The sequence below is a fragment of the Vanessa tameamea genome, chromosome 7 (assembly GCF_037043105.1).
Source record: "Vanessa tameamea isolate UH-Manoa-2023 chromosome 7, ilVanTame1 primary haplotype, whole genome shotgun sequence".
In the NCBI taxonomy this organism is placed as follows: Eukaryota; Metazoa; Arthropoda; class Insecta; order Lepidoptera; family Nymphalidae; genus Vanessa; species Vanessa tameamea.
The window spans coordinates 12,770,037-12,798,033 of NC_087315.1; the positions used below are offsets into that span (position 1 = coordinate 12,770,037).

The 27,997-nt window shown below is 32.9% G+C and overlaps 1 protein-coding gene across 4 annotated transcripts; it reads left to right on the top strand.

The window, feature by feature from the left end:
* Positions 1–470: 470 nt before the first annotated feature.
* LOC113395740 (V-type proton ATPase 116 kDa subunit a 1) lies at positions 471–27,283 on the top strand. 4 transcript variants are annotated; one of them, XM_026633415.2, is made up of 18 exons: positions 471–757; positions 4,075–4,254; positions 4,914–5,042; positions 6,864–6,952; positions 7,819–7,857; positions 17,599–17,725; positions 18,757–18,933; positions 20,658–20,870; positions 21,172–21,322; positions 21,489–21,628; positions 22,194–22,430; positions 22,887–22,999; positions 24,046–24,194; positions 24,697–24,833; positions 25,134–25,220; positions 25,622–25,862; positions 26,053–26,185; positions 26,394–27,283. In XM_026633415.2, the coding sequence occupies exons 1-18, from the start codon at positions 641–643 to the stop codon at positions 26,491–26,493; spliced, it is 2,559 nt and encodes an 852-aa protein (XP_026489200.1). In that variant the 5' UTR covers positions 471–640; the 3' UTR covers positions 26,494–27,283. The 4 variants fall into 4 exon arrangements, with proteins under 4 accessions (XP_026489200.1, XP_026489202.1, XP_064071532.1 ...); XM_026633417.2 differs by lacking the exons at positions 6,864–6,952; positions 7,819–7,857 and adding an exon at positions 6,005–6,090; XM_064215462.1 differs by lacking the exons at positions 6,864–6,952; positions 7,819–7,857 and adding an exon at positions 6,203–6,249.
* The last annotated feature ends 714 nt before the right edge of the window (positions 27,284–27,997 follow it).

Sequence of the window (27,997 nt, forward strand, 5' to 3'; positions counted from 1 at the left end):
AGCTTTATGCAAAAGAAAGGAGATGAGTATAAATAAAATGTCAAACATATTTCGTATTTAATTTATTAGGTTAGCATTCAAATTAATTTTGTATAACTGACTTTATAAATGTAGCTTGCTTGAGCAAAAACGATTTATGAGTTATATTAAACATTTTACTATATGAAATCAATGAAAATATTAAATACGAAATACCTAGGTGTTTTATCAAACATTCAATCAAACAAGTTACAACATATAAATTGAAATTCTTATATGTTTTAAATTGCTTTGTAAATATAAACTTTGCATTGGAATTGCATTTTGTAATCCTATTTTCCTTATTTTCTATTTCTAGTGCAACTATAATAAAATAGTAAATGAGGAAATGTGATTTATTTTAACTTAAATTTGTTTTTGATTTACTTAAAATATTAAATGATTTAGCAAAGCACAATATTATAATATATTTTTTCTAATGGTATCCCGGTACAAACGTCGCGTTGCGCATCGATGACGAGTTCGCTCACTGGACAATCATATTGATCGGTTTCCATTTATTTCGGTGTCGTCGCCGCCGAAGTCCGTTCGTAGGCGGATGCGACGAACCTAGATAGATAGGAATTATTTTTTTGTGTATTGTGTTAAAGAAACTAACAAAATGGGGTCGTTGTTTCGGAGTGAGGAAATGACTTTATGTCAACTTTTCCTACAGAGTGAAGCAGCCTATGCTTGCGTGTCTGAACTTGGTGAATTGGGGCTCGTACAATTCCGCGACGTGAGTATAAAACGCCCTTTTTATTTTGAACAGTACAGGTTCAACCTAGATTTAATGTAATGATATTGATTTTGCTCCTATATACTAAAACTATATAAACTATATACTATATAAAAAAAATCTAGAAAGCGGATGACCCTAATTCACTTGCTAAATCTTTGTTATTCTCTAATTTTTATAATGCAGTAGGGTTTGCTTGAGTTATTGATTTTTTATTGTATTACTATGTATATAATTATATACCATATTATTGACAAATAAGAAACATATATGTCAAATTTACTGGTTTAGACTTAGAAAAGAACATGATTATGTAAAATTATACAAGAATAAAATAAATGCTTCAATTATATAGTTTTCACGTTAATTGCATAATTTTGGTTTTATATGAATATTCTATAATTTTTATAAGTTAGTAAATATTTAGACACAATACTTGTTCAGAATTCCCAGTGATGTATATTTTATCATGCTCCAACTGACTAGTCTAGATTACCAAGAAAAATATTAATATATCGCATATGAGATCCTGTGATTGACTTAAAAGATCTTAAGCATAAAATGGATAATTATGTAATAATTATATGTTTGAATATAATCTCTTTTTTCTTTCAATTTAGTAAATTAATGATCATAAATAAAAAAAAAGATTATGAGCTTCAAAAGAGGTCTACACTGTCTTATCAAGAGATATCTTTGCCTAGCAATGGGATATTGCAGCTAAAAAAAAGACACTATTTTGATACTGTATCTTTTGGGTATTTTCCTCATTATGATACATAATTATTTTTAAGAGTAATTAAGTACAAATATCACTGAAGAAATAGAATTAATTTAATCATGCCATAAAAATAATATTGTTTGTAAGGTATTAAATGTAACAATCAAATTTGAACCTTAATACCAGAAATTTAAGTATATTATGGTTGTGAAGTTTTTCTCACCCAAAATAAGTCTGAATATAAAAATAGTGTCCTCAAATTAATTAGAATGGTACGAATAAGGATATTCTAAGTGTTATTTCTTAATATTTAAATATACATTGTGATATAACTTTCCTTATATGTAACATTGTTTATTATTAATGTACCATCTTAGGCTTTGCTTTGATTTCTCATGTAAATGTTTCCTCATATTCATTTACATCAATAAATTATGGTAATGAATCAATATTCAGTGGGAGTGGAAAAATACAATTTTTAATAAGTATCTTATCGAGTGAATAGTATACAGGAAGGATTTACTTACTTACTAAAATGTGGCTACAATTATTAATATATTTAACTTTAAATTAGCATAAAATAAAAGTTAAAATTATATTAAATTATGAAATAACATATCTTTTATATAAGCTGAATTTATGCTAATGTCTTAATGGATGTATCTATATAGATTGACTTCTATAACACGTCTGTAACTATCTCTGAGTCAAAGACCTCACTAAATGTAATATTGTATCCTAATAAAATAAAATGTAATTAAAACAATGCCTTTAATGTTTCAGTTTATATATAAGATTTTTTTGTGGCAATTGAAATCTAATGATTTAATGTATAAGCTTCTATATTATGTATACATGCAATTGCATAGTTGTAGCACACTGAATAAAAAAATATTTAAAAATAAAAAAATCGAAAAATATGCAACCTTTTTTGAAATATACTGAAAGTTATGTAATTAAATAATATTCAATCATAAGACAATTTACAATAATGCCAACATAAACTTATATTTAAAAAAAACTTGATTGTAATCAAATCATGTGATTTAATTGATGTATTATGGCATTACTAATTCTTATCATTATGGATGAATTAGTTTTAATATATTTATCAGATAAAATATATGAAATTGAATCGAACATGTAAATGTTGTGCTGTTAGACCAAGACCTTCCTTTATTTATGTGACTGATTGAATATTCTACCACTACATTGTAGATACACATGGTTTAGAATATTGCTCGACATATGAAGGGCTTATTTACAATGTCCATGGTTTTTAACCCAACATTTTTAGTTCATATTTCATGTTTTGTCCAATAGGTCATCAGGCCCCTAAGCCTGTTGTAATCGCAAATGTATTTGTATTTGAAATATACTTAAATCACACTCTACACTAAATACTAAGCATTATACTTTCTTTTTGTATTCCTATATCAATATTAACATATAGTGTGACAATTTTGATTTTTAATACTCAGTTCAAGTTAAATGAGCTTTGTAAGCTTACAATTAGAATTTTTGAACCTGTTGAAAACATCAACAGTCTATTGTTAGATATATTTAAAATTATATTATAATAAATTAAGAGTATAGATTAAGTTTCAAATACATTTTTAAAATACAGTACAATAAATATAACAATAAGTATTTACAAAAAATTACTTTGAATGGGGTTCTTTCAAAGCAAATTATTTTTGACATTTTGATTGTCTAGAACTGCATGCTGATATATCAGACTACCCAACTTTATCAAATTGTATAAGCACAGCACACAAAAAAAAAATTGAATAAAAATATTAAGATGTATTCAAAGGACAAATTATATTATAAATATGTTGTTAATGTGTAGCTTATGTCATTATGGTTTAATAGACCAATAAATGCCAAGGACAGACATGTAGTTAATTATGTAATAGATGACATTCATTATTGGTATTAACTCATTGAAGGGATTGATTACACCTGAACAAACTACTGAGCGTCTGCGTGTGAACATTTGCATTGACAACATGGAATGTAATAGTATCCTTCGACCACACCTTTGAAATTTAATAAAAGAAATCCTTTAAAAATATGTCAAAGACAATTTAGAATAGCAACTGACAGTACATATAAAACGAAAAAAAATATTTTCTTTATTTCATTATTTATGAAAAAAAAATAAAACAAATATTTATTCAGCAATCTATAAACATCGGCCTTCCCTGCAAGGCAGATTCTAAATTATTATAGTAATTTTTTCGTGCCTAAGATGAAATTCTAAAATACTAATACTTATATATTTTTATACTTATGAGGTTGCCTTATATTTATGACTACAAATATAAAAAGATATATTTTTTTGCATCGTATTGAGCCCGAAGCGGTTGCTATTGTAGAATCAACCTTCTATAGAAAGTTCCGACAGCTCAGTCACTATAATTTCTGATCTTCTAATAATTCTGTTGGATATTACAATTACCTTATATCATCGTCTAAATATGTACCAATTCAAGTTTGTGGTACTTATAATGTAATAGATAAAATTATACGTCATACGTTGTGATTGTGTGTTCTATAATTAACTATAATTATCCATGACATTTCTCAACAGTTAAATCCTGACGTAAATGCTTTCCAACGCAAATTCGTCAACGAAGTGCGTCGCTGCGATGAAATGGAACGCAAGCTTCGTTATCTCGAGAAGGAGATCAGACGCGATGGTATTCCCATGCTTGAGATACCAGGAGAGGTCCCAGAGGCGCCTCAGCCCAGAGAGATGATTGACCTTGAGGTAAGATAATACTTAATGCTGTTATATGTCGATTCAATTAAATTAATCATTCAAATTATTTACGAATATTCGACCTACTGGTTAAGCACACGACAATATTATAGCAATGCTTTGTGATATTTCATTATGAAGGATGACTCTACTTAAAACACAAGCAAATGACTATTACATTCTTTGTGAAACAGAATTATAATTCGCGTACTGTTTTAAGTGAATTCCTTTTCATATTGGTCTTAGATACAAAAACATTTCTATTATAAAATAATTTCCGTCTACTTAAATAAGGAGGGAATCTTTTGCTAAAACATTTAACACCCCCCGTTATTGCCTCGACTGATGTCATCAGGGCAGGTTCATTTTTCGCCCTACGAGTAGTTGCTCTTCGACTAGAAAGTGCTGCTACACTGTTATGTACAACTACTCAAAGAGGAGCTGATATGGTCCTGAGAATAGAAAACGTCAAACTTAAAATTGCTGATTCAAATAATTATTGACGAGACAAGCAAAACTGAATTTTCTAATGGTTCATTTGTGTTTTGTCGTGTTCAACGGTGAAGGAAACACTGTGAGGATATATCTGTGATGGGGTAGAAGAATTGCTACATGTAAATCCTCCAATTTAAGACGAGGATGTGAATTTATTAAAAATAAATCTACAGGCAACCTTCGAGAAACTTGAAAATGAGCTACGCGAAGTAAATCAGAACGCGGAAGCTCTGAAGAGAAATTATCTCGAACTGACTGAGCTCAAACACATCCTTAGGAAGACACAAGTATTCTTCGACGAGGTAAGCAGACTATTTTTATAATGTGATGTTACGATTACTTTGTCGTTTCGGATCACATGATTTGCTCTACAATTATCGATATAACAACGTTATAATGTTAATCTATATTATGTGTGTTGTTTACGTAAGCCACCTCGTAGTTCAGTCTTATAAATTAATCGTGAGATAAGATAATTCACGCCGGCATATCCCCGTGAGGCAACGTTCAATTATTTATTGTTACACTATCTATGTAAGTTTTTAGGTGAACATGCTGCATAAGTATATCCAGTCGTCGTTTTAAACTCTCAGTACCCAGCTTACATCAAATTGTTATAAAACTTTTTATACTGACTGCATCTCTATCAAGATTTTAAAGTCGACAATATGCTGCTGTTGTAGAAAAAAACTAGCTCCAAGTCGATCGATTTTAAATTTTTAAGTATATTATGATGTTTTGTTTTAATCATTTTCGTTGAGTTCTATTTTTTTTATTTTAAGTCGATGTATCATTAAATACGAGAGAATCCCGATCGGCATTATATGTATAATCAAATGAAAAAATACTAAATATCTCTTCGTTTACTAAAACACTCAGCACTGCCTCTATTTAAATATGTTAACACTGTCTGTCTTTTACGAGGTCGTGGGTCTTCTTCATACAATCGTTTTAAAGTGTGACATTAAAATGAACATCAAAACTACTTGAATATATTGCTAGGTATCTTAAAATTTCAAAAGTTCACAGTCATTGTCACATTTCTAATTCTAAAATAATGTAAAATTTTCCAATATTCCAAGTTGTATTTTAATTAACAATTGAATACATTTGAAAAATTTGTGGGGACGAAAGTATTTTGGCTCTAAATTGATCGCTGTCTCAAAGCTTTTTCATCGGTAAATTAAACATTCCACCGATAATGTGACATTGACCTTGAATGCGCAATTGACCTTGGCGCCATTTTGGCGCTTGTGTGCACAAGATGGCGGACCCTTCGCGAGAGGAAGAACAAGTGACACTACTGGGGGAAGAGGGACTCATGGCGGGAGGGCAAGCGCTCAAATTGGGGTATGCAGATTAAGTTAAAAATGTTCTCGGACGTGCCCTGACTCCTGCGTTTTAGTAATAGGGGCGACGAATGGGAGTCAGAGCAAGTTATGGAACGAAATTATTTTTGCAGCGCTTGTACTGTGACGCTGATACGGGAGTCTACCGCTCACCACTCAGGCAAGCATTGGAGACAGCCGGTTTATAGTATATTATCAAATTAACACCTCTTTTACTTCTTGTGTGATGGAATGATAGCTTAGTGTAGCACCGACATCACCTTATAATTCTCAATTTCTAATACGATGCTTATAGGTCTAGACGAGTCCCCTATCGAGTGCTAATCAACTGCTGCCTGAGTGAGTTTTAACTAACAAAGTTTTCGAAACCGATTTATTTTTGAAGTCCATCCGCGTGGTGAAATTTCGGTCTAAACATAACGATCGTGTTCTTTTCATACCGTCATGCTTTCTGTATCTGTTATAATGTTTGCATGCCATTTATGAGTTTTATCATGTCCGTAGATATTCACTTTTATTTTCAAAAAAGTAGGTGATCACGTTGTTAATTAATCACAATTTGAAGTAGATGTTGAAACTAACAATATAAACAATATAAGCTTTTTGAATTATAGTAGTCATCGCAATCAAACAATTGAAGACGCGTTGGCGCTATTTTTTTACTACAACAGGCAATGAACCATCCATGGTGAAAATATCATATTTGTGGGTTTAGCTTTCGGCTTGTGTCGTGATTTGGGCAATGTCTTGTCTACATGTTTGTTTGTCCGCTAGCACGAGGGCGGTGCCAATACCACCGAATCGATGACGCGCGCACTGATATCCGACGATCCGAACAAACATATGGGACAGGTTCAACTAGGGTATGTATACGATTGTACATACGGTACTAGTTGACACGGTGGGAATTACGGCTGACCAGCAGTAACCAAGCGATATTCATTAGTTGAACTTTGAAAGCAACGATCACTGCGATCAATATAATTATGGATATGGTGCATGATATTCAATTGATATGCTATCAACCGAGTAACCACTGCTTTTCAGCTGTATTTTACCAGCCTGTTTATAGCTAAGGGTGTCGCAAAGAAAGGAGCTAAATTATTGATCAAAATCTTAATTTGTTTATAAAACATCATGTTCATAAAGGGTCTACAGATTAGTTTTACAAAATATAATAATTTATACCCTGTATTAGAATGTTCAATACTGAATAAAGTAATGTAAATATATATTTGATTATATTATTCGGAACTAATTAAACAATATATAGTATGTCGACGCTCTTGGGTACGTATGAAATTAATTTTTTCACACGTCAACCTACAGTGATCAATCTAGATGTTTACATGAATTTTACAGTTTTATTATTTGATGGTAAATTGTATCTCCAACATAAATATTTACCATCATTCATATTTTACAGTAAACGCGTCATATACTTTAAAGTCATAATGATTTTAGCAAGTTCCTTAGTGCTTTGGAGAAATAGATAATTTGATACTTGAGGTTATAATTTATTTAACATATTCTAAACGCAAAATTATGTTCGATCGTAGGACAAGTCACAAATCTTGCATGCTGAATTCTACAGTAAAATAAACATCCGATTGTTGAACTAATATTATTATCAATGAAATCACGAGACGTCATCGTTGTGATTTCTTTGATAATTTTTTTTTAAATATGTTATAAATGCTAAAATGTTTTTGCTTGATTTACTCCTTAGTTTTCGGGATAAACAAGAGTCCTTGGAATTCCTGCCTTGGTTAGTAGTAATGTAAATTATTTGTAGTTGAAATATTTTACGGAGAGTTTGTGTTTGGTGGAAGGTTATAACATTTTTGGTCCTGTTTTATATTTAACCTTCGAAATTGAAGGACATGAATTTGTGGTATTTTAACATATTATGGAATTAACCTTTGAATGTTGCTTAGCGATTGATAAGTTAAATATATCTACTTTGTCTTATTCTTTTGATTGCCAAATTAATGATGATGGAAGAGATAATCAGGGTTTAACTAAACCCATGATAGACCACGTTTACAAGAAATAACTTTAATTTTTAGCTAGTTGTCTACAAAATTTCATTTTTATGCAGTAACAAAATTGACTACTCCCAGCTGACCTGTTTCATTTCAATTTCGATGGTTTTATTAACATATTGTAAAGACATGCTTACTAACACTTCACCTGTAGAAATATTTTCACTCAGCGTCCCTACATGTATATAAATTTCAATTTGGACTTCAAGAATAGATAACGGAATAGGTGCGAAAATTGTAAATGCTGAAAATGTTAAATTTTTCGTTATCATACGTTTTCTCAAATAGAATAAACCGTTCAATATACTTGAAAATTTGAAAACTGGTCGTAAAATGCTTGATTTTAATCTTTGACCCTTCTCATAAATGACTAGATTACCTTGTCCAGTTTATTCTATATGTTCTATCGCGATATTATTAGTCGCAGAAAACTTATGACAACGAAAATTACAAGATACTATTTTCTCGATTAAGAATCTAACAGCGTCTTGGTACGAGTGTCTTAGTTATTAATTTTTGTTCTTTTTGTTTATTTATTCCTTTGTTTTCAGACTTATACTATACATTCAGAGCGGTATTTTTTTTACATACTCAATATTCCGTTCCCATTTTAACCTTCAGATAATGATGTTGTTAATAAATTATTTAGCTCCGTGTTTCGTTATCAGACGTGGTGTGACACTGTGTTATAATCTATGCAAACTCATTTGTTTCTTACGTACAAATTTTACTGCCCGTATTCTCAGTTGGTAAGCCTTTGGCTAAAGATCGGCTATTATCATCACAATGCCTCTAGAGAGCTGTCAGTTTCTTGTAAACGATTTACAATTTGCTATCACATTTATCCATGCCTCGTTTGTCATTTGAATAAAAAATCTAAAGATCCTTGAATCAGAATTGAACGTTTTTTATTTTTATTTTCTTTTTAACGTGTTTTGTCGTAATGGCAAAACAAATATGAGTACATAGACGAATTTTAAACTAATAGGTCCTTTTGTAAAATATCAATATATAACTTGAAATGTCGTTGTCTAACATTGCAAGTCAGAATCATGAAGTTATGGAATTTTTATCGTCAAATTTGTATCCAGTCGATAATATCGGTATGGTACTCGTGACCATTTGGTCGGATTAAATTTAAGATAGCATTATATCAAACAGATTCATTTTGAGATTGATACGAGAAAAGCATAATACAGCCAAGATAAGGAGATTCAGTGCAGCGGTAGCTTATTGTAGAAAACAATAACATTGACTCATGTTTCGGTATTTTTATCTTCGACTGTTGAATTTCTGTCTGGTCTTTATCATTTGTGATGTATTTGTATCGTTTCTTTTTTGAGACGATCAAGTTTAAAGTTTAGCGCGGTCATACATAAAACAAATAATGTTAATATAAATTTTAAGTTTAATGTTGTGTGGCAAAAAAACTCAGTTCAGTATATTTGAGGCGAAACACAGCACTGGTTTTCAGCTGGTACCTTGACCTAGGATATTATGCAAAATCAATAAATATTTAGTTATAAATTACATAGTCAGTTCGTATTTGTCGCAGGGTTGTTATAAAATCTGTGATATTATTTTCACCAGTGAAATTGCACATTTGCACGAATGTTTTTTAATGTCTCAACTTTTTATACAATATGACTAATCATTTTCACTGTGCAGTGAACACGTACAGTGAAATTACAAATAACCATTACGTTCTAGTGATTGAAGACCCATATTTGGGACATAATTATGAAAAAAGCAATAATTACTTTACCGCTAAAGGTGATATAAATGTTGTGGATAATAATTTATTACAATATGGACATGCAACATTGGCAACAAGTGAAGAATGCACTTCTAATTATAAGCCTTTGTGAAAAGGTTAACCATGTTTTAGACTACTCAACCAAGATTTTCAAGTTAGTACCCATAACATGACCCTTACACCCGTTCGTAAGTTTGCATCGCCCTCGGTTCTAATCTGTTAGTTCGTATATGAATGCGTGGGTATACTCATATAGCCCATTTTATTGATCAAACGATGCCAATCTTAGAATGTAATTTATATTACAGAATGTATGTAATATATATTGTACGAGTTGCTTCAAGCGGTTTCACACTTTTTATATGTTACTGCTTCACCTTCGTGGGTGATGTTGTATAGTCTACTTGTTTCAGCTTCCCTTACGTCTGAAGGGAGGTCTAGTTTTAGTTACCTAATGTCCTCGTCTGTACCCTGAAAATGTGTACTCAAAATCCCAAATTTAGGATCGGATGCGTGGTTTAGACCTGAAAGCGTATCTTTAGGTAGGTCAACTTTTCTATCCTTTTGTATCCTGTTATTAGCGTAATCAAAAAAACTCTTCAGCTTTATATGAACAATTAGCGTTAAATTTCCCGACAAAGCAAATGTTAGCAGGAATCGTTATAACAACATCTATCAAATGAAATGTTTAGTTCTCACAAAGGTTGTTTGAAAACAATATCCGATACATCGGACGTTTACCTTTATTATCGTGAATTACACGTTACCGATGATATGTTAAATGAAAGAAATTATATTTATATGTACAAGATCCGTTATACATATTTACATACGTCTTATACAAGGCTAAAGGCTAAATCTAATCTAATAATAAAAATTATTGTATATCTTGGGTGTTTTTCTTAAAAAAAAATTCTGTCTTAACTTTGACAAAAAGAACTCACTTAGCGATAAAGCTGGATCATGTACATCGTCCATGTCTCATGTTTTTGTTTTTAGTTTCTTTGTATACAATACAGTTTATTTATATTGTATGATCATTGTTAATGATTGTGGGATTTGCTTAGTTCTCAGTGTATGTAATTATACTTACTGGCTCCTTGTTAAATGAAGTGGTGGGTATTAGTTCTATTGACTTGTCACTGTAAGACTTCTAGTGTCACAATGATTTATCATTTATTGATTGAACGATTTATCGTTCCATCGACTGTTATATATGTTATATTTTCTGTTTCTCATAACTAGCCCGTCTAACAAAAAGATCAAGCTAACTTGGACAGGGTATAGTCGTTAGTATTTATATGTTTCAAGTACACAATTTTATATATTCATATAAAATGACATGTTAAACTACTTTAAACATATGTTATAATTAATGTCAGTAATAATTATCTCGACTCGGGCGATACGATCGTCATGCAACTGTGACAACCTAATTTACGTTTACGTAAACATGTAGGTTTTCTCATTAACGTTGTATCGTGCAATACTCTTACCTGTATCATTTGCAAGGCGTTTTTAACATCTGTATATATTATTTAATTCTTTTAGTATCGTTAATGCGTCATGTGCGTCATCTATGCGTCTTTAATTTTGTATTATGTGTACGAGGAGTCCGTAAATACTATGTCCTTATGTGTAAAGTCAAACGCGCACGCACACATGCATCCGCGCACACGGCTAAAAAATCATCTCCGAATTATATACAATTGTATAGATTAAGCCGATAAGAAATTTGGAATAAGATAAGTCATATGATGTAAGATATTTTTTTTTAAATTTATATAATGCACGCTCTGAATAAATGGTATAAGTTATGTTATGTTAATCATGAAGAAATTGACTTGTTGAACGCGAGTTAAAAAAAGAAATTGTCGCACGTCCAAACCTTTGCGGTATATTTTTTTCTTTTAAAACTTTCGTTGTGGAAAAAGCAGTATTTAATTGATGGCTCATTTAAGTACCTGTATAGATCATAAGAAATTAACTATGAACTGACGATAAATGTTACATGATATGAATGTTTTAATCATGTTAAAAAATATATTGTAGTCGTTACCTACTAATGAAATAAACATTATAATAACTGAGTATTGTGTAACGTACGGCCCTTAACATTTTAGTTATTGTATTTTACATTCTAATGGTGACCTTCGTCCGGCGCCTGTGATACATTCCAAAAAGAGAAGAGACCCTAAACTTAAATAAAATATTACGTTACACAGACAGACTTGGTGCTGTGCCAAGGTGAAACGCCCCCTATATTACATCATTTGAAACGACACGATCAAACTAAATTGCACTCAAAATCCTTTGGGTAAATTACAAAATCTAACAACGCGCTTAATATTTCAGTAAGGATGAAATATCACCCTTATGTCAAGTGTCTTAGGTTGAAAATATATGTAATATTCAATGTATGCTTGAGGAAATCAGAAATAAACCAGACGAATGTAATTTTGTTTATACGATACGGTGGTTCCCCGATCAATTCCGAAGGCAATTCAATTTCACGCTCAACTGAATCCTGTATTAATTTAAAATATAAAGACAAGATACAAGACGTAAATAAAGTATTTGATAAAAATTTTAAATTCGAATCATACGTTGCCTTGAATTTGTGCCTGTTTCAAGTTACAATGTCAGAGACAGACGCGAGAGAAAATGATACTGAAATTAAACGTCCATGAGTTAATACCTTCAAAACGTTGAGCAAATAGCGATAAAAAATGTCGGCACTTGTTTTCTAATAAACATATAAAATAAGCAAAATGTAGTTTAAGATTTCATGTTTTATTTTTTGTAGTACTAAAAAATATGAAAGATCTCCAAAATGATATGTTTTCGAAAATTTTGGAAGATTTAAAGTAAAAACTTTAAACATAAAATTTAGCTTAGATATAATGTCACACTACAAAATAATTAACTCAAACGAGCCAACTTTATTGTCTTTGTGTGTGTGACAGCTACGCTTGACTCACGACAAACGGCATACTACTTTATCAGTGTGCGTGTACTTGCCAACAGGCCAACAGTTGGCTAAAATTGTTTGCGACGCGTTCTCAGCGTTGACATAATTCTGTACAAATTAATAATTATAGCTATTAATGATAAATATATGTATAACCATGCGGGAAGTGTTAACGACGTTAGCGGAACGCTGGAAATGATAAATGAGCTGAAATGACATCTGCATATTCTCTTTTGTTTCGTCCAATGTCATTTACGATCGTTTTGCCGTTCGATTTACTCGAACTATTTAGTTATTGGTCGTATGGCATTGTAATTAAGAGTTCAAATACAAACTATGTCTGAACGTACGCTTCAAATAAAAACTGAATAATAAATAAATTATCAAACAACAAATAAATTATGATGAGCCCTTGAAGATCTACTGAAATCAAAATCGGTTAATCAACAAAAAAGTAATACTCGAATATAAAATGTGTGCATGAAGGTGAATTGCGAATGTCCTCCTTTTTTTAAATTAGATTATTAAATAATTAGTGTTTAAAATCCCTCTTACAACATTAGTCCGGGATATTAAAAGACGTTTATCGCCGAACCTTGCCCTTAAGTCGATAATAAATATATAATGATGTATAAAGCAAGGAAGATACCTATCAACGTACTAGGGAAACACGAACGTTAAGGAGGTTAATTTAGACATTCCGCAAACAATGCACATTCAGAACAAGCGTTACTCATTCCTTCACGTGATTACATGAATAAATGACAGCAAACTGCATTGTCGTAAGCTGTTGCCATTTTATTATTGTGTTATAAAATATATTAAACGTCATCGTAAATAAATAGACATAAAATGTTAAAAACCGCAAAATAAATGTAACTATGATGGTGTAAAATTTTGAATGCATTTGTGACTTATTTATGAAGAATAAAATCAAAGAAAAATACAATTGCGATTTTGATAGCTATGTTATAACTGTGACTGCCTTGATTGTTTTGGGGCTAGCTAATAAATCTGCAGAACCCGAGGTCTTGCGCTCAATTGAGCGCAACAACACCACTACACTACACTATTGTTTTTATTGTGATGAACATCTCAGTAGCTTCACAAATGTTGACGTTAACTTGTGTTTAAGCACACACTACTGCGGTGTAATTTGTCCTTCACAATTGACTACTTTCTCTTAAAAATGATCGACGTGGCGAAATCGGTCAGTAAATCATCATACAAAGTGATAAATTAGAAAAGTTTATCTTTTTTACATTTAAAACATGAACAAAGATATGCAAATGGTCCTAATTAGTCATGTCAATGTGCGCTAAGACAGCGGCTTGTTGAACATTATCGATTCACAACCAAAAGTATTTTAGTTCACTCGTCATTCGACCCGAAACGGACCAATGATGATAACCACTTAATATACCTTAATAATTCAATGGGTAGCCAAGCGATACTCAATGTAGTAAGTAACCATAGTTTTACTTTTTACGTTTTTAGACGTTTGGTTAAATAGGGGTCTTCTTCTTTCGAAAGATAAATCAGTGATAGCTGAATGTATGAAATATGTGGTTAATAAACAACCGATGAACAACGTTGATGAAACGTTGAATCGTTGATGATGAAAATGACTCGCAGAATTATAAAAATGTTTACAAATCAAAGTAATGAATTAGTGTAATGGAAAACTATGCTCGCCTAGTAAAATATTAAATGACAGATATTAAATAAGTCACTGTCTTATTAGCACGATATTGACAGAACGTGAAATAAAATGTAGTTTCAAAGACCATTGTCACAAAATTTTGTAAAGCCATTGTGTGTTATTAAGAGATAAATTACCGTAATGAAGAACAATACGAGACCTTGCATTATGTTTAGTCGTTAATCTTCCTCAATGCGAATCGTGTGTCGAACAATAGACGTGTCAAACCCTCAAATTGCATACGATTGAGATTCCAAAAAAGGGATTGCGACTAAATCATACCTTAGAGGCTTATTTTAAAGTATTTTGTTCCACCGATTCTCGTCAAATAACATTTTCTTCATTCAAGTATACTCTTATAAGCAAATTTGTATTGTTATTTACTTTATTAAATTTGGAGCAATTGCCGATTTAAAATGGTGTTTCTACCGAAACTAACCGGCAAGAAACTTAGTATTTTTTTCCACCAAATATATGTATCGAAAACATACCCAAATTTCCTGTATAATTATATATTCATAAATATGTTAGCATTATTGCTCTTAATAACTTATCAAAACAAACTAGATTATCATATAAAAAAATATATATTTATGGTTCTCCGGCTGATGAGGATTTAGGTCATTTATATGATTTCAAAGACACGTCTGATACATTGCAGGGATATTTATCGGCGCCATAATTGTTGATCATCTGATAGCAATCGATAATACCTTTGGGAATTTATTGATTATATGTGTAACTGGGGCGCTGTGACACGCTGACAGCTTTGTGGTATTATTATTATACTTTAACTAACGAGGCTGATATAGGCTGGTGCGATTTTTTAAGACAAGAAATTAATAATGTAGCTCAAAATTATTTATAGGTGGTATATTTGTTTTTTAAAAATAATTTATAGAAAACAAATATCAAAATCAAAATCAATCTCTCATAGTTAAATTAATGATTTCGTTGTTAACAGTTTTACTGAATTTCCTTTTTATGAACTTATAAATACTTTGTTTTATACTTGGTGAAGTAAATAAAGATTTTTTATTATTGTCGACTAGATAATGTTTACTTTTTATATTTTAATCATTCACCATAATGTCATTAATTTTATACTTTTAATCATTTTGAAAAATAAAATGTGAGTTTAACTATGTATTTCGAAATGTCAAATGTGAAACAATATAAAATCTAATTGATAATGTCCGTACAATTGAAAAAGAGGTACTTAATAAATAGCCGTATCGTATAATCTGACAATTCCTATAACAAGATTAATATTAATAAAATTAAACACTCGAATGGTATGTAGTTATATTTAAGAGCTTCCTGTTTTAATGATTATACCTTTTTCAACATGTAATATTAGATAACCATCCGAAACGACAATCACGAAATGATAATTAGTTGCAGTTTTTTATTGACCATAAATTTTAATTACCACATGACTTGGTAATAAAGTGTAACTTAATTGGAATGGTAACTACGCAAAATATCCGACTCGAAAGATCATATTTTGAACTTTAACTAGTTGATACAGGGGAGTTTTATATGATGTATTCAGAGTTAGCTACCAAGTATTACTTTACAATTCTTCTTATTCTGAACCATTGATAACTTTATATTTAATAAATTCTTGATAATTACGAAATATAAGTGTCTACTTGTATTAAGTATATTTTGACATTGTTGGATATCAACCTTTTGATTTGAATTTTCGGCATGCGACTTAAAAAATAGGGATCTCTAGGAGGCCTGAGTCAATGGCCAAGTGCATTCGACTATAAATTATCCTTCGCTTTTAAATTATTCAATTTAATACGTCGATTGTTGAAGTGATACATTGAATACCTAATTTACTATTAACATACATAATGGCCTTTCTTAAAATGAAATTGACTATCTTTACGTGACATGGTTTATATGCGATGGTATTTTCTAAAATATGAACGCTATTAGCGCTACATTTTTTCGATCCTAAAGTTCCTAAAGACGACGAAGGCCACTTATAAATATTACAGAATAAATAAACTAAGAAATACAGTAATTGGTTGATTGGAAAATATTACACACTTGGAAAATGTAACCTCGGATATATTAATCACACATTGATGATTGATATTTAAGGAAGTACTAAGATCATAATTAAGATTTTTTTTTGTGTTTATGATACGAGGAATTGTGAAAAGACCAATAATACTACACAAAATATGACAATTGAGTTGTACCATAAAAAGCAAATTTTACGTTTTCGAGTATAAACTTTGTGTAATCATTTTAATATCAGTTCAATGATGGAATTTCCCGGAACGTCAGAATATCGTATCGTCGGTTCATAGTATTTTTCCATCCGTTTTCGTATAACATTTATTTCCATTCGAAGTTTGATTTAAAAAATATATATTAATTTGAATGCAACACGTTATGTTGGTCAGGTATTGGATTTTTATATTTATCGAGTTATCGAGTGAATTTGTAAAAAAAAAAAACTTATGTATACAAAAAATAAACAAATGAAAGTGCGCCAATTTCTTATATATTTTTTCTCATCTCCACTACATAACTCTCTCCTATATACAGCTTATAAATAATATTGATTTGCAAAGAATCATGTTTTTCGTTAATCCATAATATTATTTATAAGCTGTATTTATTGTAAATATATTAAGTTAAGTTATCAATTTAATTTAAAATTATTGTTAAATTTAGAATACAATAATTAAATATATTATGAATATATATCTTTTTTTTCTGTGATTCGAAATTTTTATTTTAATATTCAATCAAAAATCCCAATATGGTTTCAACAGTACCCAATAAATGTGTGGTCAAATTACCCATTCGAAATTAAAAATTTAGTATTTTTTTTTACTAGAGATTTCATTTTAGTCCAGGTCACCAATATTGGGTAAATGCAGTTATATGTCTTGCTTGTTCAAAGTTATTATTATCTTTATCAGTTATTTATCTGTTATTACTGTTGTTGTAGAGTTCTATGTGTACGATCTCGACATTTCCCGATTCTAATGATCTTATTCGCACAGTTTCGTCGCTGGTGTTATACTTCGTGAGCGTATACCAGCCTTTGAGAGGATGTTATGGAGAGCTTGTAGAGGAAACGTATTCCTTAGACAGGCTGAGATCGACACACCATTGGAGGACCCGTCGTCTGTAAGTAGCTTTTTCTCTCCTAAAGTTAAATTTCGTAGATGTTCCAATGTTATTTTGATGTATTATAAGGTAGATGAGCGAATATGACACCAGAATGTTTTCACCATCTACAACCAATATTGGTAGGTAATACAAAATTATATAGAATAATTGGGTGTGTTCTATTTACTGACAGGGCTGAAAGAAGCGAAAATATAGGGTTCAATTCCATCATTTCCTCACGATTTTTCTTTTGGTCAACTACGACACGAATACAAATAGAGCACGACTCGGTTGTGCTTGCCCGAATTTGAACTCACGTTTTCAGGTGTGATCTACGTCTACTATCGATTGAGTAATATTACATTATTTTTAAATTTAAATATCTCATGTTTAAATTTGAAGTCAAATGTTAGTTCAACATTGGTTACGGTTATATGAAATTATAAACATAGTTGAATGATTTTTATCGGAATATTTCATATTTCAAGTTCGTTATGTAATGATACGAGAGGTAACATTATGGATTAGGTTAAGTTAGAGGACTGTTTATTGTAGGAACAGTTAAATGGTCGATTTCCAAGGTCGAACCATGACGAGCCTTTTCCGATTGTGTGAAATAATGTGCTGAACAGTAACATTACATATTCAACAATATAGCATAGTAATAAATATCTTAAAATTTAAATTAAGATAGCGGAACAAATCAGATAATGAGACTCCAAAAAATAGCAATCGGAGATTCAAAGAATTATTTATTAAAGAAACAAATGTCCGTATCGGCAAACATTCTGTTTTTCTAAGAATGATAAGAATAACAAGTTTTAATGTGTTTATTATTATTATAAAAATAAATATTTTTCACTTATTAGTGTTGTGTTCCGATTACATTTGAGTCAGCACAGGAGAAATAACATCTTAGTACTCAAGGTTGGTATCAATGTTTACGCGGTGTTGCGGTGGGGACCATCATGGGGGCCACATTTGTCAGTCTGCCTGACTACCTTTAATAATAAAAAAATATATAAATGATAATAACAAATCTCTTTCAGTCGGACCAAGTATACAAGTCGGTGTTCATAATATTCTTCCAAGGAGATCAACTGAAGACACGCGTCAAGAAAATATGCGAAGGATTCCGTGCGACGCTGTACCCTTGCCCCGAAGCCCCGGCCGACAGGCGTGAAATGGCTATGGGCGTGATGACCAGGATCGAGGACTTGAACACGGTAAGGAATTTGATTGTGTCCTTGAATTTCGTTTCGGTCGATTACTGATAAGATATCAAATTTAAATATACTTTCTTGAAGTAGGCTCTCACCGGCATTTCTTTGTGTTTAAATTAAACGCAAACCGTGTCGGTATCGTGCCCTGAATATAAATTCTATCGAGTAATACACAGCCAAAAATAAACTTGTTTGTTTAGTATTTGGTTGTTTAAAGTCGTGGTCCAGTTTGGAGTGAGATAGCCAGTGCAACTACAAGCACGAGGGACATTATAATAACTTAGTTCCCAAGGTTGGTTACGTTGGAGGTGTTAGGAATAATTAATATTTCTTACTAATGTAGGAGCGATGGTTACCCATTACCATCAGGTGGCCTATTTGCCGAAAAAATACAAAAAAAATTAAGTTAAAACTTAGCACACATAGTGCTTTTGATGATACAGTTTTGTAACGTATTGTTTTTCACTAAATCACAGAACTGATAAGGCAAAGACCTTCCTTAATCTTGCTGCGATGCTAATTGGTGGTTACACATAAAGCAGAATTTACACGCGAATTAAGCACATCCAAATTGAGTAGTGTTTTGCTCCGATTAGTATTCAGTGCTATCTCGGCTTTTTTTTATTAAACTAAAACAATTTTAGTAAGGAAAACGGAATTCGATTCACACTGAAATTAGTCAAATTAAATCGTAGGCAAGGTACGTGATAATGATCGAAGTGACGTATTTTTTGCAAGTAATTGTTAAATGTAAACGTTGTTAGTCAATGTAAAGTTATTTTTGACTCCTATATATAACGTATTTATACCATAATAGTTTTTTTTTTTTAATTTAGATGATATTCGCTTAATACGAATGTTGCTCCTCAGATTTCATTAATAACAATATTTTATAATTCTACAAAATAAACGTCATATGGAGTCTATTTTACGATCGTCGTTACATTCCGCGTCACGTGGTTTACAATATCTTTGCGATAGTGTAATACTAAGACGATTGCATAATAAACGTTCTTAAATAATCGTCACAAAGCCTGCGGTGTACGTCAAATAAATAATATAATAATAATCATTGAATTAGAAGCATACGCTTTGATTGATCCCTTAAGTGTGTAAATTCAAACAGATTATATAGCATTAAGCTTGTATGCGAAATATTATTACTCTATTGCTACTTATTTTCCGAGAACTGCAATGGCCCAGTGGTTAGAATGCGTGCTTCTGAACAAATCCAAGCTGGTTCAAACTCACACAAGCACCAATGAATTTTCGGGCGCTTAATGTGCCTATTTATGTACAATTTTAAATATATTGTTAAAATAATAATAGATAAAGCTTGTTATGTAATTCAATAATGTAAGTATGATACAAAATGTGTATGTCGTATTATGGTCATTGTTTTCATAAAAAACGTATATATTTATTTAATTGTATAAAGTTGACTATGTGTTAGAAAAATAAAAGTAGATTCTTGCCGGTTCCTCTCGTTCTAATATCTACATTCCGTACCGTCGGCAGTTTAAAATTATCTTCAATTCTTTAACGAGTCAATAATGTTCATTGAAGTGTATTGATTGTTTTTTTGTTTTAGATTTAAAAATCACTAGATAAAATCGACATGCATTTTGAAGAGCAAGGTTAGAGTTGGTCTCGTATGTTGGTTTTACGAATTGTGCAACTATGTGTTATCCAATGTAAGTTAATATAAAATGTTATTCTGGTGCTAGGTCCTCGGCCAAACCCAAGACCACCGTCACCGCGTGCTCGTAGCGGCCGCGAAGAACATCAAGAACTGGTTCGTGAAGGTCCGCAAGATCAAGGCCATCTACCACACTCTCAACCTTTTCAACTTGGACGTCACGCAGAAATGTTTGATCGCCGAATGCTGGGTGCCCGCGCTGGATATGGAGACTATACAGCTCGCTCTGAGGAGAGGAACGGTAAGAGAATTCCTCTTGGAGTATTCTTTTCGTTAAGAATTTTACTTACTTTTAGCTATTTTAGAAAATTTTAAAAATCGATTAGATAAGGTCGTTTGAATCGATCAGTGTTATGGTTAGTAACGATAAATGCAGGTTAAAAGGTTGAGGGTAACAATGTAATCGATGATAGGGACATTACATCTCAAAATCCCGAATGTGGTCTATTTTTTTAGAATTTTTAGTCGCACTCAGTACGCAAACAAAATAAATGTTTTTGCATGTATTGTTTACATTACTAATATTTTGTTCAATAACACAGGAACGCAGCGGCAGTTCCGTGCCGCCGATCCTGAACCGCATGGAGACGCTGGAGGACCCGCCGACGTACAACCGCACCAACAAGTTCACGTCCGCCTTCCAGAACCTCATCTACGCGTACGGCGTCGCCACCTACCGCGAGGTCAACCCCGGTGAGCAGAATTATACTGATCTGGGCCGACGTTTTCGGGATATTCGATTTATCAGGATGGGATTAAAACATATAAATATAAAATATATTAGACTATCATTGAAAATACAATTAAACAAGGTACATGTTGTATTCACGACGAATAACACAACGGATGTCGCCCGCAGCGCCGTACACGATCATCACGTTCCCGTTCCTGTTCGCCGTCATGTTCGGCGACCTGGGCCACGGCGCGCTCATGGCCGCCTTCGGCTTCTGGATGTGCTACAAGGAGAAGCCGCTGCAGGCCAAGAAGATCGACAGCGAGGTACCGTCCCCACCCACCTACTCTGCTCACATCGTGTCTCCATAAGTTACTCAACGTGACCATCTGCAGAATAATGCTAAGCGAGAACTTAATACGAGAAGTACTCACCATATCATTCTACGCTTCTCCAATGGCGATCTGGCTAATGTGAGATTCCTCACGATCGATAATCACCGTCATCGTCGTCGTCTCCTTCGTCAATCACCGAGCACGAGATGAATTATAAACAAAAATTAAGCTTAAAGACTGAGGCGCTGGCCCGAGCTGAAGCCGCAACCGTCGGTTAAGGTTTACGTGTTCGAACCCCAAGGCCATCTTGGTTCTTCATCTAGCGTAACATAGTATACGAACGAGAGTAACAAATCTTACACGTAGACACTGCAGATAGATAGATAGATCCGCGATGGCGCTTGTGATTTTCTCCGAATTAATCTATCTTAAATATTTCATACTGAAAAAAAAAATATTAATGAATTAGTAATTTCGCGGATTTTTATTACATTTATATTATAATAAAAGAAAATTCTATAAACAGGAATCCGATCTACGTATATTCTCTTTCCAGATCTGGAACATATTCTTCGGCGGACGGTACATCGTCCTGCTCATGGGTCTGTTCTCGATGTACACCGGCCTCATATACAACGATATATTCTCGAAGAGTCTCAACATATTCGGATCCTCTTGGCAGAATAACTACAATGAGTCCACGTTGAGGGAGAACAAGGCCTTGCAACTGAACCCTGATTCGGAAGACTATTTGCAGTACCCATACGCCTTCGGTATAGATCCTGTTTGGCAGGTCGGTATTGATTATTAATCATTACTGCATATGTACTAAAACCTAAAGCTGGGTTTACACGTTTAGATTAAAGGTGTATATACCAATGGCAGGAAAAGTACACATAAACAAACTTTTGATTATCTTATTCCATATAATTTTGCTATTGGCTCTACTTCATTACTCTACAAACAGTTCTTTACTATAAATAATACAACTCTATAACTAAACTGTTGTTTTAAACTCGCTGACATTAAATATTATATTATTTTACGTATCATCATTGAATACCATTTTCTATTGACACAATAAAAGTTTACCTTTAAATTCACACAGTTTCACATGTTGTCATTTAAAATTCCATATTTTTTTGTAATTTATTATTTTCAAATGATTTCATAAATCCTACCTTGTATAATTACAGTGAATAATACTGTAATATTAATCTCAATGATTTTCGTGTGTTCCTTCATTTAGTTGGCTGAAGCTAATAAGATTATCTTCATGAACGCTTACAAGATGAAGATCTCAATCATCATCGGCGTCTTCCACATGTTGTTCGGTGTCTGCATGTCGCTCTGGAATCATATGTAAGCCATTTTTTTGTTTATATATGAGTATCTTACAAACTCTTACACACACACGTGACGCTTTCCTGCAATCAATGGAAGTCGATTTGTGACAAGGAACCGAAATGTGTTACAGGAAAAGCGAACTACTTGATTTTTTATATATATCTTGCCTGAATGGCAACAAATACTCGCACCACTTTACAAAGAGATAAATAAGATATTCTGAGATTACGGCTTTTAAATATTCCATATACTCAGTTAGATTAATCATTGCATAGTATAAAACAAAGTCGTTTACCGCTGTCTGTATGCCTATGTGTGCTTAGATCTTTAAAATTACACAACGGATTTTGATGCGGTTTTTTTAATAGATAGATTGATTCAAGAGGAAGGTTTATATGTATAATACATACACAATATAGTAGAGAAACACTGATAATTTTAGTGGTTTCTGATGTAAAGTCGTAAATGGACACATTTTTTCCGCTTACATAGCAAACGCTGGCTGAACCCTACGAGATAGATCAAAATAATACACTACAGTATTGTACACCTTAAAAAGGTCTTCAAAAGAGGCCGTGATGGTATATGTCCATCTCTCAGGGATAACGCACAATAACGATTTTTTATCCTTCACCTTTTACGAGAAATAATGGCTTATTTTCGAAGTGATTTTAAGCAATACAGCAATAATCCTTATCCAATTTAAATGAATATTTTCGAAGATATTACAGATTTAAAACGCAGGGACATAGCGGTTTGTATTGTCTATTGTCTGAAAAACTGTGAACGTTGTAAGGCATTCTGTAGTATATTTAGTATCAGCATTGCACCCGTGCGAAGCCGGGCCGGGTCGCTAGTCTTATATACAAAAGAAGATTATTATACTTTGGCACTGTTCGATCGATCTAAATTACAATTGCTGCATTTGCTATATTTTAGCACATTCGTATCTGATAACAGACACATTTAAAGTTGCATCGTATGAAACATATTATGATAGGCTCAAATGGTCAAATAGGTTTGCTATTCTTAAATTTCTAGATATATTTCCCTGCCCACAGATACTTCAAGCGTCGCATCAGTATCTACGTAGAATTCATACCACAGATTATGTTCTTGACTCTGCTGTTCTTCTACATGGTACTGTTGATGTTCATCAAGTGGACCACATATGGACCTTCGCCTCCCTACTTTGGTAGCCAAGATCCAGGTTAGTGTAGCGGAGACCCTGACGTGATATTATTAATTGACCTGTACTTGAAGTAAATAGGGTTATAAATATTTTGTGTTTCCCAAAAAACACAAAATACTTATAGCTTTAAACATTGAATTAGTGCCAGTCGTACATAAACACAACAACTGTTGTTTTTATCAATGTGACGTCACCAAAATGACTGACAGCGTTTTTGCGGGAATAAAATAGGTTTAAAATTGTATTTTATTTTATTGCAAGAAAACGTGTTTATTTCGCCGAAATATTTATTTTTGTGGCTTTTTATCAGAAAAATCAACATTTTGATGTAGAATACCCTTTTGTATTGACTGTTAATCGGTAATTTTAAGGAATTTCATCCAATACAAGTCAGTGGTTTGGCCGCTAAAACGTAGCAGACAGTCAGAGCTACTTTTGCATATATTTACTTTGAAAATCAGCATTTAGTGACCGATCGATTATTATTTGTATTTGTAATGTGTCAATAAATCTGGAACAGAGATCGTGAAGACGAGCGGCTTCTGCGCGCCGTCCATCTTGATCACGTTCATCAACATGATGCTGTTCAAGACGGACGCCAACACCCGCCCCCAGTGCGACCCCACCATGTTCGCCGGACAGATCGGCCTGCAGAAGGTAGGGAGCTTCCTTTGTCTGCCTACCTGATATTTATGTTTATATTACGTTCGTCTGTTCCGATGCAATCATTTATAGTATGTGGTGAATGGTAACCTCCTACAATAAGTCTATACACTTTGTTTGCTGATGTGTTGCGATATATTATATAAATGTAACATAAAAGCTATAAGAATCTAGTGTCGAATGTAAAATACTTTTTTTTGTCTATATTGACTGTAAGTCATGTAAGCTTGTGTTGTAGAAATCTGAACTGTGTTGCAAGTATTCCCTAATGAATAAAATGTGTTTCTTTGTCAGTTCTTCGTGATCTTAGCGCTGATGTGCGTCCCGGTCATGTTGTTCGGCAAACCTTACTACCTAATGAAGGAGCAGAAGAAGCGTGCTGTGAGTATTGAAATATTTGTTTATTTATTTTAAATATATTTGATATTAAGAGAGAATATTACTTGATATAATGTTTAAACAAACATCTTGAAACAGATTATATTATTGTGTACACATGATCAAAAAAAAAAAAAAGAAAACAAAAATATTAAAATAATTGTCTTGAAATAAATTCAGCATCACTACGACCTACACATAGAAGACGAGTGATTTCTTATGTAATTACAATGTATCTTGTTTTGGTCATATATTAACTCAAAAATGAAGCCTATAAATGGTTAAGCCCCTATTTATGATAACAAGTTTTCTATAAAGTTTGAACGATAGATGTGGAGTGGAGTAGAGTATTTAATCTAATTTATACTGATAATAAAATAAAATAGCATGCATCGCACCCGCAGAGCCAGGGCCACCAGAGCATGGAGGCGGCGGCCGAGAACGGCGCGGCGGGCGGCGCCCCCGCGCCCGCGCCGCGCGGCCACGACGACGACATCACCGAGGTGTTCATCCACCAGGCCATCCACACCATCGAGTACGTGCTGGGCAGCGTGTCGCACACGGCCTCCTACCTGCGCCTGTGGGCGCTGTCGCTGGCGCACGCGCAGCTGGCCGAGGTGGCCTGGAACATGCTGCTGCGGAAAGGTACGGCGACGGACACGGTGGCGGGCCGCTCGCTCGAAACGGTGCTAGGTGGCCACCGCCTATCGTACGTCTAGCTGTTTGGGGGTCTGGTATCTGATGAGCGGATGGTGCCACCTAGATGGGCTTGACGAAAGTAAAGTAAAATTATTCTTCGTTTAAAATATAGCAAATTTTATGTGGTTCCTTGCAGGTCTGAAGTCCGCCGGTTACCAGGGCGGTATATACCTGTACGTGGTGTTCGCCGGCTGGGCCGCCATCTCCGTGTCCATCCTCGTGTTGATGGAGGGGCTGTCCGCTTTCCTGCACACGCTGCGTCTGCACTGGTACCTATCTCTTTGCTCCCTCTAATTCAATACTATATTTCAATGGCAGGAGGAGTAAAAATAAACATAAAAGGAGTAAAAATTATCCACATACTGAGATATATAATGTTTTCAGTCTTACTCGTAACGTCCCCGTTAAAGATCACAAGTGTTGTCTGCATAACGAACTGTGATAAAAACCTTTATTAACATAAGTTTATATTTGCAGGGTCGAATTCCAGAGCAAATTCTATTCCGGCGAGGGTTACTTGTTCCAGCCGTTCTCCTTCGAGGTCATCCTCGACTCGGCTGGTCAGACCGAAGAGTAAACATCAAAAATACAAATACACCTGTAGCCTGTTCTATTTAAGCTTTATTCGAGTAGATAATGCGCTTTAAATATATTCAAATGAAATAGCTGTGAACAATGTGTAGGTAATAAGGATGTGTTGTTTAAAATGTTTATATCAGCAATCATATCGTGTATTATGTTCCTATGTGATTGCTTCGGAATGAGGACAAACACGCAACAAAATAGAAGGCCTTTTCTTTCCCCTCCAATCTCCCCGGGAACGCTGATGTGATCGAGAATGGAAACCTGCTCGCAATTATTTTACAAGAAAGAGATTATCTTTGTTTAAGTATAATTGTTCATCTGTTTGAATTTAATACATCGATCAGAGAGGGGACTGGTTTATGCTGCAGAGATTTATACTCTGTGATTTAACAAACGGCCTTGATGAATTTACCAGTTTATATAATTTATTAACTTAACTTATCTTTGATGTATCTTATTCGATGTTTGCAAATAGTGCATCGTATTATAAGCCTTAACTATAAAGCATTGATGTCTATATTGGAATAATAGATAGCGTTGCAGAGTATTTGGTATCCAATGGAAAAAAGATCCCTTTTGTATTTCTTTTATAACTCATTTTATAAGTTCAAATGTACTTAAAAACTTTTTGAATTCGTTTTTTTAACCGAGGCTCTCTTTATTTGTAAAAACATAGAAATTGTCGGTCCGTAGATCACCATGTAATTGTTATATCAACCTTATGACGTAGAAAATGTAATTTAGCTTCAGGTTTATCAATAAAAGTATATTTCGTAGCACAGTATGGTTGTTTTATTCAAATCCTAATTTAGTAATCTAAATAAATAAGGAATGCGATAATAACACATTTTTTGTAAAAAGTTCTTATTAACCACATTTAACAATTAAACAGACAAACAAAAAGCGACACTGACCACAGACAAAATATGTATTTCAAATCTATTTATATTTTCTTATAAATCACCATTGTAAAAATATTTTTTATTAAAATATAAATAACAATGAACAGTGTTTGTGTACTTTCTAACAAAGCTTAGCTTTTATTACATAAAAATAAAGCAAATGTGTTTAATAACCTTTATTAAACATGTTTAATAACCTTTATTAAACATGTTTAATAACCTTTATTAAACATTTTTGATACCACCCGTTCATACATTCTAACACACAACACCAAATATAAATACTTAATATTGTTGTGTTCTGGTATGAAAGGTCGGCAAATCTTAGTTCTCAAGGTTGGTGGGGCATTGGTGTTATGAGGAGTGGGTAATATTTTCTAAACTGTCAGTATCTATGGGCGGTGGTGACCAATCACCATTCAGATGGTCCATTTGGCAGTCCGTCTACATATTTGGCATATTAAATAATTATATTCGAAAATAGAAACAAAAGCAATAATGATAATATAGAACATTTTTTTTTCTAATGAAGCACCTGTACATTTTGCCATAAATAGCTATTGTTCTGAAAAATTTGTCAATAGATAATTGTTT

Bases quoted from the DNA above. Each gene is read 5' to 3' on its own strand.
- LOC113395740 (XM_026633415.2), top strand. From the start codon at position 641: ATGGGGTCGTTGTTTCGGAGTGAGGAAATGACTTTATGTCAACTTTTC. The intron at 758-4,074 runs GTGAGTATAAAA...ATTTCTCAACAG, and splicing joins GGCTCGTACAATTCCGCGAC to TTAAATCCTGACGTAAATGC. The intron at 21,323-21,488 runs GTGAGCAGAATT...TGTCGCCCGCAG, and splicing joins CTACCGCGAGGTCAACCCCG to CGCCGTACACGATCATCACG.